The 12,237-nt window shown below is 45.1% G+C and overlaps 1 protein-coding gene across 1 annotated transcript; it reads right to left on the minus strand.

The window, feature by feature from the left end:
- Positions 1 to 617: 617 nt before the first annotated feature.
- Positions 618 to 8,140, minus strand: gdpd4a (glycerophosphodiester phosphodiesterase domain containing 4a; the record flags this gene model as incomplete). Its single annotated transcript, XM_084467393.1, has 10 exons — positions 618 to 724; positions 1,959 to 2,038; positions 2,698 to 2,780; positions 3,088 to 3,235; positions 4,540 to 4,697; positions 5,067 to 5,285; positions 5,604 to 5,754; positions 6,843 to 6,925; positions 7,675 to 7,820; positions 8,086 to 8,140. The coding sequence occupies 10 exons, from the start codon at positions 8,138 to 8,140 to the stop codon at positions 618 to 620; spliced, it is 1,230 nt and encodes a 409-aa protein (XP_084323519.1).
- Positions 8,141 to 12,237: the final 4,097 nt, after the last annotated feature.

Below are 12,237 nucleotides of genomic sequence, written 5' to 3' on the forward strand. Positions count from 1 at the left end.
ATGTTCATGGCAGCCATTTTGTGTTATTTGTATCTATTTGAATATCAGGGTTTTTAATAAAGTATAGACTCAAAATGGAGCCAATGACAGCAATTCATATAAAGCAATTTTTTTTATTGTTGTCCCTAGCCAAGCATGTTTACGTCTCTTCTGGTTCATAACTTTATTTGGTACTTTTAACGAAAACCAATTATGTATATTTTCAAATGTGGCCCAGTTCCCGGCTTCTATATATCATAAGATATTATAGAAAAATCCCATTAGCTAGCATTGAAATGGAAGCTTCCTAAGTTTAGAAATGGCCCCCATAGCAACGTGGACCCATAATTAGCCTGTAAATCCCATCTTAAACGGGACGAGGTTTGACAGCTCAGGCATTTTTCAGTAGACCATCAGCCTTCGGATGAAAGCGTTGAGAAAAAGAGAATGAAGAGTGACCGCTATGAATTATATTCTCAAATCCAAGTATTCTGTCGTCATTTTTCTATCCGTCATTTATTATCCCCCCGTGCTTTTTCTTGCGTTTTTAAATATAAAAAAGTATATTTCTTATACTAAAAGTATATTTTCCTCTCCCCGTCTCTCCCCCTCCCCCTCTCCCCCTCTCTGTGTGTGAGTCACTCCTCTGTGATGGTGGGTAGGTGGGGGGCGGCTGGCTGTGTGGGGGAGCACTGCGGTTCCGGGCGGATGACGACGTTCGAGACGGACCAAACGTCGCTCAGCTCTGCAAAGTCGGAGGAAAAGGTTTCTGTTGAGAGTTCAACCCGGCATGGGGCATTGTGGGTAGTGTAGTGCAAGTCGTGCAGAGTGTGATCTTGAGGAGTATAGTAAACAGACAAGATATAAGTAAAGAGATAGGGGGTTCCAGTAATGGTCAAAGTGAGGATGTTCAAAGGGGGGGTAGGTTTGGCGCCGATGCATGCGATAGACAGCGGTCAACGGGAGAACTGAGGGTCGGACAAACATGCGTGGATGCAAGCCGTGCAGAGGAAAGGAACAGGCAGAGTTTCAGTGAAGGACGAGAACATACAGGCATTGTAGTGACAGTACACCAACACAGGCTTTCAGCAGGGACCGTGCAGGGCTGTCTGGGGAACAGAAAGCTTCCGGTCATCATGAGACTCAAAGTTCCCCTCTTGGTTTCAATCCCCCCCACCCCCCCCCCACATAGCGGTCTCGTACGGCTGAACGGAGGCTTGTCTGGCTGTAAGGCAGGACTTGGTGCGGAGCCACACACACAGGATTTTGATTGGTTGACATGCAGGAAGTACGTGCAGGGGGATCAAGGGTCGAAGGTCATAGGAAGGGAGACCAGCGTCTCACTGGGAGAGATGGAATGGCGCTGGTTCCAATGAATACAGATCGCCTCTGACGAGTCTGGCACACACACACACACACACACACACACACACACACACACACACACACACACACATACACATACACATACACATACACATACACACACACACACACACACACACACACATCAAAATGAATGTATGCAGAGAAACACAAACAAAGAGCATGCACCGATTAAACGACAATAAAACAAGAGTATGCTAGCCTGCAGTCTAAAGACCACTGAGAAGTCTCTCCTTGGAGGTCCAGCTTTATTGCCTGTTGTGTCGCATGAGCTCTTTTGATTCTGATATTGAAAAATATATAGGGTGGTATAAAGGTGGGTTCATCATTATGTGATGCATGTTTTTCAACTCAATGTCTATTTTAACGGGGTATTCTGACAACCATCTATATTTTGCATTGCATAGCCAATTGGCTTCTCTCCTTAAGACAGTAATACAGAAGGCGATGGGCACATTTGTAATGCAACACTACAGAGCAGCTCCAAGTATTCCTATTGGAGACATTTGATCAAGCCCCCAGCGGTGGGACTCCTCCAGGGTCCGACCGGGACTACATGCAGGACCACAGGGAAACAGATGTTATCATCCTACCCGTCCTGAACTTGCTGTAGGGGCCGGTCTCGTGGGCCTGGCGACTACCGGACCAGAAGGGCAGACCTCTCTCTCTCCACCTACAACAACACATCACAGACCCCACAGAGATCAGACCAGTGGATGCGTGACCTGGGAGTGTGTGGTCAGGGAATCTGTCTGTGTGTGTGTGTGTGTGTGTGTGTGTGTGTGTGTGTGTGTGTGTGTGGAAGAGCTTTGATATTTGCAGCAGCACTCGTTTTTTAGGGTCAGAAATTGTGTGTGAGTGTATTACTATATGAGAACACCTGAACCCTGTGAACTGAAGTGTGTGTTTGCGCGTGCGTGTGTGTGCGCGTGTATCTCTTTGTATGTGCGTTCTGTTGATTGCAACAGAGACATTTTGGTGTCCAGTTAACTTTGATCATCATTGATGCTGCGTGTGCATGTTCAGGCGTGTGAGTTTGAGCAAGAGCGAGAGTGAGAGAGACCCAGGTGTTGAAATGAGACCCAGGTGTGAAAGCAGAGAGAATCTAAAAAAGGTTATAAGGACAAATTACATAAACAACCACAATGGTATAAAAAAACACAAACATACACACACACACAAAGTAAAGATAGTTTGTGAATAGGTGATAGAGCCGGCTTTGTATGGAATACAAATGTGCATTGTATGTGTATCTATGTATGTGTGTGGTCATGTGTGTGCACATATGTATGTGCATGCGTGCAGGTGTGTGCGTGTGTGATAATCCCGCACCAGTGGAATATGAAGACGGCAGTGATGAGGAAAGTGGACGAAACGTCGGTCAGTATCCACATCAGACTGTACTCCTCTGGGGTCTGCAGAGAAACATGGACAGAGGGAGAGAGAGACAGAGGGAGGGAGAGAGAGAGCACATTGAACGCAACAGCATAATGTTTATCCTTTGCACTTTATTTTCTTACTCTCCCTGAATTTTCATCAGTATTATATTTACACATTTTCATGTATTCAAGTATTATCATCATTAGTATTTTATTCTTCTCTATAAAATGTAATAAAGTAATAAAATGCAAAGCAGTTGGCCAGAAACATAAACAGACAGATATAGAGCTAGATGGACATACAGTAAGCCAACCAGACAGACAGGCGGATGGGCAGTCTCACCATGAGGAAGAGGGGCTGTCTGAGGTGGGACAGCAGATGGATAGAGTTGGTAGTGATGGAGTGGACGCCAGCGCACCAGGCCAGCGAGTAGAGCCAGGGCTGGCTGATCACAAACAGGTTAGTACTGATGTTCACCGACCAGTACTTACTGCAGGGGGAGAGAGAGAGAGAGAGAGAGAGAGACATAGAGAGAGAGAGAGAGAGAGAGAGAGAGAGAGAGAGAGAGAGAGAGGGAGACACAGAGAGAATGGGAAAATGCATTTGGTAACTCCTTTGAAAATGAAAATGTTTATTTCCCATGGCAATAAAGCAACTTTGAATTGAATAGATTTGCGAGATTGCGAGTGAGAGTGAGATGTTGATCTTAAAAGCACAGGCTGTAGTATCATTTTCGGCATTCCTATTGCTACAGCCTGTTGATATGAATATGATGAATAGAGGCACACAGTACAAACAGAGAGGGAGCGAGAGAGAGAGATCTTTAAGAATTAAGCTCAATCAATTTCCACGTCCACATCACTAAAGCCTCTTAGGATGGCTGGAGAGAAATAAAAGAGCGAGAGGGAAATAAGAGAGGGAGAGAGAGTGAGAGGGCTGTATAATTTACAACATTCACATCGTTAGAGCGTGTTGCGATTAACATAGAGAGACAAGTATCAAAAAGGAGGCAGAGAGAGCGCCATGGAATCAGAGGGAGGAGGAAAGAACGGAAACGCAAGGGATGGAGGGTGAAAAGAGGAGAAGATGTGAGAGCAGGAGGCAAGAGGAAGAAGAGGGCACCGAGACCAACTGAAAGACACACACACACACACACACACACACACACACACACACACACACACAATGCTTCCGTTTCAGTCACTCTGAGAGGTTGATGGGGTGAGATCAAAGTGTGAGCCCAGCCTTTGAAGTCTAATGATCATCTGTTAGTCTGTGAACTACAGATATGAGCTGAATATGAAAATATGACAGAGGAAATGTTGTGCTGTTCTAGACAGAACCGACAAGCTGGAGATGCAGGGCAATGACTTGGTGTAGAGCAGTTGAATACATTTAAGAGACTTCTCTGGTCAAGATGTAATCAGCAGTGTCAGTGTTTGAATGACAATGAAAGCATTCAAATAACGATGTTGACTATATCAAAGTCAGTGTTTTAAAAAAAGATGAATTCCTGTTGTGATGCCAATATTGATCTTAAGATGCTGAATATAGTCAAAATATAAAGATATTAAAATACTTTATGTATTGAAATAACTGATAAAGGAATTATAAAATAAAAGAATCATAATACTTTTGAAATATAGCACATATATGTTTTTTTCATCCATATTGAGTCATTTAGCAGATGCTCAAGAAAAATTTAGCAGATGCTCAAGAAGGAAGAATTCGGACATTGGGGATTCAAACTCAGCTGGCAGTCATCCATTCTAACCGACCGGAGCATCAACCAACCTGATCTGCTGCTCGGACATGGAGCTGTAGGGCAGGTTGAGCCTGCGGATGTGCCTGTCTGTCAGGTTCTGAACTGGGCCCCTCTCCTCTGCCGTCTGCTGGAGCTCTGGGTCCACAGCCTGGACCATTTCCCGGTCCTCCGAGGGCAGCCACAGCACCTACACTCACACAGAGACACACATACAGAGACACAAACATACAACGAGAGAGACACACACACACAAACACACACACACACACACACAATGTTGTAAGCAGTAAGTATTTTGGACCAGATGATGTTTTGCTGTTTGGTAGGATGTGACTTTATTGATAACAATTATTGAAATCGCTACCAATCAGCATTGACTACAGTTATGTCATTTCTAACTATGAGCTAGTGGAAATGTGACAGACTGCAACTTTAATAATTCAACTTTAATAAATAATCAACAATGTTCCATTGTTCCAAAAAAAACTGTTTCACATCCAACATTTAGAAACAAACAAATAGCAAAACGACCCAACATGTCTGAACAAGGGCTGACCTGAGAGGAGTTGATGTGGTCCCGGACCACCTGCAGAGTGGTGTTGATGAAGGACATGTTGTAAGGGTGGCCGGACGGTGGCCTGCGCAGGTCAAACAGAACCAGTCTGCCACTGCCCGCTGCCACCTCCAGGAACTGGGCCAGGGAGGGGATGGACTGGTTCTGGATGCTGGAGCGCTCCGTCTCGCTCAGAGAGGAGCCCGTACCGAACGGGTCCCTCTGGGACGAGGAAGGGGGGGAGGAGAAAGAAGGAAATATTTAGACTTGTATCTCCCAAGCTCATAACCACAGCATTCAACAATGAGAATGTCCTGAAGGTGTTTTTTAAGCATTAACCGTGCATATAAAAGCATTGTCTCTCTTTTATCTTGTTTTTCTAGTGTTGCATCTGTGCGTGCGTGTCTGTGTCATTCATATTTGGGCTTGTCTTTGTAGCTGTGTGTTCCTCTCCGTCTCTGATCTGTAGACGGCAATTTCCCTTTTTGTGCATGCAGGGTGTGCTTGTCGGCGTGTGTTCCCTGTGTGTGTGCGTCTCACCGAGAGGAACCAGTTGCCGGCGTTGAGCTGCTGCAGCTCAGCCCAGGTGAACAGCGAGGCGTCCTGCAGCGTGCGGTTGGGGAACACCTTGTCCACGTCCGTGGTCCTCCGCAGGGTGGAGTCGTGCATCAGGAAGGGAACGCCGTCGTAACTGTAGACACGTGTGTGTGTGTGTGTGTGTGTGTGTGTGCGTGTGTGTGTGTAGGAGGTTTATGTGGGAGGTAATCATAAGAGGAGGAGGGAGGATGGAGAGGAGGGAGGGATAGAGTCCGAGTGTGGGAACATGAAGAGGAGGACAGAGGAGACAAGAGGAACAGATGATTAAAGTCATCGATGAACATGTGGCCCACTCAGCACACAGCAGCACTCACACAGAGTGGCTTTCATACAATCCTTCATCTTGTTGATGTGTGCTACCAACACACACACTGACACACGCACAGCAATGGGTGTGAGCATACACATGCATGTGTGGAAGCATGCACGTGTACGCTAACCCATACAAAAAAACACACAACCCTTGCCTGTTTCATGTCAAATTGTTGTTTTCATCGAATTGTTTTTCACAGCGTAATTGCAAGGTGAGCCTATTTATTGATGCCAACACATCAACACACAAATCCATTTGTCATACCTTAATACTCACACACACACACACACACACACACAGATAATTACATGGATAGCCAGCCACACCTAGATTACACTGAGTCATGCCGATTCCCCATTTTGATCAAGGCAGGTTAACACTATCCGTCACTCGTGTGCTACGGCTAATGGCTACGCTAGCAGCTAATTGGATTAGCGCGTGTTAAGCTCCTTGGCACCGAGGCAGGTGGCCAGGCTAACCTCTGACCTCTGTGATTAGCACTGGAACACATCCGACTGGGCCACTCATTTCAATGATTCAATACAGATATAGTTATCGGGATAGTTTAGCAGACGCTTTATCCAAGATACATGTCCTTAGAGAGCAGGGAGGGGTCAGGGCATCTTGGTCATGGACACCTTAAGGCAGACATTGGGATTCAAACCCAATACCTTTCGCCTGGGGGTCAAACACCCCAACTAGACTATCCGGCCTGTACGGACCATATGTTCCACGTCCTGTTTGAATGAGGTCAATGAAGTGGCTTAGCAAACCATTTACATGCTGTGAATGATATCAGTGGATATGTGTGTGGATGAAGCACATGACATAGTTGTACGATGAATAATGGGGACTGTTGTTGTCTTCACCTGATCCTTATGTCGGTCTCCAGGCCTTCACCACCCACCTCCACTGCTTTCTCAAACGATAGGAGAGTGTTCTCAGGAGCCAACTGCACACACACACACACACACACACACACACACACACACAATTAATGGATGGAAAAGAGACAGATTTAACTCAGAATAACTATTTTATGACTGCCCAGGAGGTTTATATCAGTTTTTATACTGGAGCTGATAAAAGGCGATGACGCCTACATTACAATAAAAACCAACATCACGTAAAATGATCGGCTGACAGTCCCGTACACGGCACACTGCTGTTTGACAAGACGGGTGTTGTGTGGAGGACTACGTGATATGGTGATCCGTGAAAGGATTCTGTGAAGAGGTGAAGAGGACGGGATAAGCTGTCAGCTAGGACCTTATCGTTTTCCAAACACTCTTTTCAGATTGTCCCCAAAGAAAAATAACGGTTGATCAAGATCTAATTGGCTTATTTAATTTGCATCTCTTTTGCATCTTTCTGCATTTTTAAATAGGTCAGTGTTGCCCTGAGTCTGCCATGACCTACATATAAGCGACAGTGCTGTTTTGGAAGCAGGGGATGTCCTAGTTTAAAGTATGGACATTGTAATATCGTGCTCCAGTGGTGTTCTGTGATTCATTCTAGCTAGATTAATCCAGAATGTGTTTGCCATTATCCAAGTATTTTTGTCTGCAATATGGTCTCATTTTTGTAGTATATTTGATGAATACATGATCATGGTTTATTACATTAAGTTTAAGTATGTTTACTTCGTCATTTGTCAATAGCTGTATAAAGTGCTGAATATCTAGCCTCTTCCAGGCTCACCATTGGTGCTCCCCTGTGTCCAATCAGAGAGGGGGGCGGGCCCAGGGTGCCAGCTTCTTTAATGCATGGGGAGTACATCCCCAGAGGGACCAGGTACAGAGAGAACAGAACAGACAGGTACAGACCCAGGATAGCCACCTGGCGCACTGAGAACACACACACACACACACACACACACACACACACACACACACACACACACACACACACACACACACACACACACACACACACACACACACACACACACACACACACACACACACACACAAATGATAAGTCATGTTTTGTGCATACATTGCAAATGCAACCTGCTCACCCTCAGCTCACTAATGTTTGAAAAATATGAACACAATTATGTCCAACATGGCATCTAAGCTATGAAATCCAATGACCAATGAGATGGCTTACCCCGCTTGTTCATGCGGAAGAAGTGCAAGGCAATTGGCCAGGATAAGAGAGTCATGAGCGCCACGGCAGCAACATGGAGGAAGGGGGCGGTCACCTAGCCAATCAGATGAGAGAGATGATGCTACAACAAGAGGCTACAATAGACATGGTTAACATAATTACCTAATATCATAGCATCAATGTGGATAACAGAGTTGTGGTTCCTTATCTAGTTTGACATATGGGATCCAATCTCCCCATATCTGCTATAATACATACATATAAATGGGGCATGCTATCAACTTTACCACTCTGTGGAATATGACGCGTGTGCCAGATCTAGTTGGTTTGTTGAGTGATTGGCATGTGGGTGAGCCTACTTGCAGGGAGAGGAGGAGGGTCTTCCATTCTTTGCTCCAAAGGTCAGACAGAATGGCCGTTGCCGTGACGGAGAATGCCAGCGTCACCACAATACCGATCTGAGGAAATACAAAAACAAGGTTTTATGGTGTGTGTGTGTGTGTGTGTGTGTGTGTGTGTGTGTGTGTGTGTGTGTGTGTGTGTGTGTGTGTGTGTGTGTGTACCTTGTGGCTCCAGTGGAGGTAAAGTCTCTGGCCCTCAGAGAGCAGGCACACTGCCAGCACCTGGGTAACATCCACAACAGAGAAGCCATCAGTCTTTGTATCAAGACGCAGGAATATGGGTCAGGGGACTGCCAGCCAGTTAGCAGTAAAAAGTAAAATAATTTTCAAATACCTATGTACTGTTATAATAGTATATAAATGATATCTAAACTATAATATATACTACTATGTATATAATGCAATAATATAGTGTATATAAAATAATGCATGTGTGTGTCGTAGATCAAGTGTGCGTACCAGTAAGAGGGCAATGTAGGTGAAGAGAGCTGCTGCCACGCCCAGCAGAACCAGAGACCAGGGGAACCAGAACCCCAGAGTCCCAAAGTTAAACCTGGACACCCAGGAAACCAGGAAACCCACTGGGTCAGTACCGTGCACGCTAGATGCTAGGCTAAATCTAGGTCTGCCGTTAAACCACTTCAGGAAACGAAGCGAAAGTGAAACTCAACCGTTAAGCCAAGATGGAAAATTACGGTTTTACAGGACAACAAAGTCAACAATTATTTTGTTTGTATTATGTGTGCAATGTATGTGTGTGTGTTGTACGTGTCTATATTTGTATTAAATATGGATTGATACGATAGGAAATGGAACGAATACTTTTTGCAATCATGCCAAATAATATCTACTTTATGTTTAAATAAAGTCATATGGTTGCACAAAATGTTACAATGGCATTTATTGAGTATCAAAGTGACTACTTCACCGCCACAAACTGTAAAGGTCTCTCAATCATAAGTGAGAGAAAGCACGAGAGAGAGCGAGAGCGACCTACCAGTCAAAGTCATTGTAGTCGTTCTGCGCTTCGCTCCAGAAGTACAGGAACACAAAGCTGAGAAAGAAGGTGAGGATCAGGAGGCCAAAACTGCCACACTCCACCTGGAGAACACACACACACACACACACATAGTGTTGGTTGGGTTAGGGTTAGGGTTAGGGTTAGGCAGGTAGGTAGATATATAGTTGGATGGTAGGTGTGCCACTACGCAGGTGGTCAGATGTACAGGTAGGTGGGATCGCTGGTTGGTCAGTAAGTTGGTGGGTAGTCGTGTTGCCTCTGTGAGGAGACGGCTCCCAGTAGAGAGTGGGGCTGCAGCACGGTTGTCTCCGAGAGTCAGCAGAACAGCCAGCAGTGTGGGGAATCGATACCCCCCACTCCCCTCTGCTCCATCAGCAGCATCCCCACCAACTGTGTGTGTGTGTGTGTGTGTGTGTGTGTGTGTGTGTGTGTGTGTGTGTGTGTGTGTGTGTGTGTGTGTACCTTGCTGCAGCAGACCTCCCCCGGCTGTGCCCTTGCTCGCTGGTACCGTCTCCATTGGCAACCGTAGAGGCCAGCCAGGCAGGAGACTAGCGGCTGGTGTTCATACCTGAAACCCCCAATTAACCAATTAATATCTGGCCACACAGGTAGATCTACTGTGCAGCTCGTTATAAGATCAATGTTGGTTTAAAAACAGATGACCAGAACAAGCATAACACAAACTGGGGACCATGTCAATCAATCAAAGCCAAGGTTAGCTTTTAGGTAAAGGGTAAATGACCTGTCCAGGTAGGCAACCACCTGGGACAAGGCAATGGGTTAGGGTTAAAGGGGTAGTTCAGGATTTTGGACATGGAGTCTCATTTCCAAGTGAGCCAGTGTGTTATTTATCATTGGAGACCGTTTAACACTTTTCATTCAGTCCTTCTAGTTGCAGAAATCGCTGGTGCTAGGCTAGCGCAACTCAAGGGGAACTGCTAGCCTGCCAATAAAAACAGTTTTACCCACTCCAAAGTACACCCGATGCAAACCAATTATAATGCCAGACTATCGATGTAAATGTCTGTGTTGATAGAATAATATTAGAAATAAAACTATCCTTGTATCGCAATGATCACATTACATTTTGGGGGACTACTTTCTCAGCAGCAGCGGAATTTCACTTTGCTCCGGTGTAGCAACCAATTCACTACAGCAGAAGGTAAACAGAGAAGCGCACTCCAGGTAATATCAGTCTGCCTCTGCCATAGCTTGCTTCCAACTACAGGGATTATAAACTAAATGCAATGCGATGCAAGGGTAAGTTTATTCCTAACACTATTCTATCAACACAGACATTTACATCGATAGTCGGGCATTATAATTGGTTTGCCTTGGGAGTGGGTAAAACAGTTTTTATTGGCAGGCTAGCAGTTCCCCTCGACTTGGGCTAGCCTAGCACCAGTGATTTCTGCAACTAGAAGGACTGAATGAAAAGTGTTGAAAATGGTCTCCAATGATAAATAACACACTGGCTCACTTGGAAATGAGACCCAATGTCCAAAATCCTGAACTACCCCTTTAAGGTTTAGGATTAGATATTAGGGTTAGTATTCATGATAACGTTAGGGGTAGGTCTTTGGGTTTGTTTTTAGAGTTAGGTTTCAGGGGTAGTTAATAGAGTGAGGGTTAGGTTTCAGGGGTAGTTAATAGAGTGGGGGTTAGGTTTCATGGGTAGTTAATAGAGTGAGGGTTAGGTTTCTGCTGGGGTAGTTAATAGAGTGGGGGTTAGGTTTAAGAGTTTGTTTTGGTATATGGTAGAGTTATGGTAGAGTTAGGGTTTCTGGGTTAGTCTTAGGTTTCAGGGTTATGGTTTTATGGTAAATTTTAGGATTAGGATTATTTTCTATGGTTAGCTTTAGGGTTGTGTGTTAGGATTAGGTTTTGGGGAAAGGCCCAGGGTTAGGTTTTGGGGTTAGGGTCAGGGTTTTCTTCATAGGATTTGGTTTTCGGTTGAGGGTTTCCTCTAGGGGTAAGGTTTTAGTGTCTGGTTTTTGGTTTGGGGGTTTGGGGTTTCTTATTGCGGTGAGGTTTTAGGGTTTGGCTTTTGGTTCTAGGGTTTAGTTCTAGGGTTAGGTGTCAGGGTGCTGGTGTGTACCTCTGCAGCAACTGCCGCCGCACCACCTTTAACTTCCCCAGCTTCAATCTGGTGAAGGGCGTTCACTCACCCACAGGCCAGCATCACAGAGAGAGGGAGAGAGACAGAGACCCAGAGAGAGAGAGAGATAGAGGAGGTGAGAGAGGGAGACACAGAGAGGGAGAGAATATGCCAGATCGGAGAGGGAGAGTAGAAGACAGAGTGAAAGAGTGAATGTAGTGAGGTAGAGAAGGGGAGATAGAGTAAAGAAGGTGAAAGAAAAATAAGGGGACTCAAAGGGAAAAGATGGCCAATACCGTCTGGGCACCTAAAGAAAGAGAGATGGGAGAGAGATGTTACCAAAAGGGGGAGCAGAGGGGTGAGAAAGAGGAGTAGGAATAGAGATATAATCATTTCAGACACAACATTAAAAGTTTAGACATTTTTATACACATTTTTTAACACTTTCTACAAGAAGCAGCTGTGTGTGTGTGTGTGTGTGTGTGTGTGTGTGTGTGTGTGTGTGTTTGTGTGTTCTAGTTTACATAACTGTCTGAGTCCTAGTTGGACTGTCCAAAATAAGTAAGATCACACACAAACACACACACACACACACACACAAAAACACGATTGCTCTATCTCCTGTTTGTTCT

The sequence above is a fragment of the Micromesistius poutassou genome (assembly GCF_964030765.1).
Source record: "Micromesistius poutassou genome assembly, chromosome: 4".
NCBI lineage: Eukaryota > Metazoa > Chordata > Actinopteri > Gadiformes > Gadidae > Micromesistius > Micromesistius poutassou.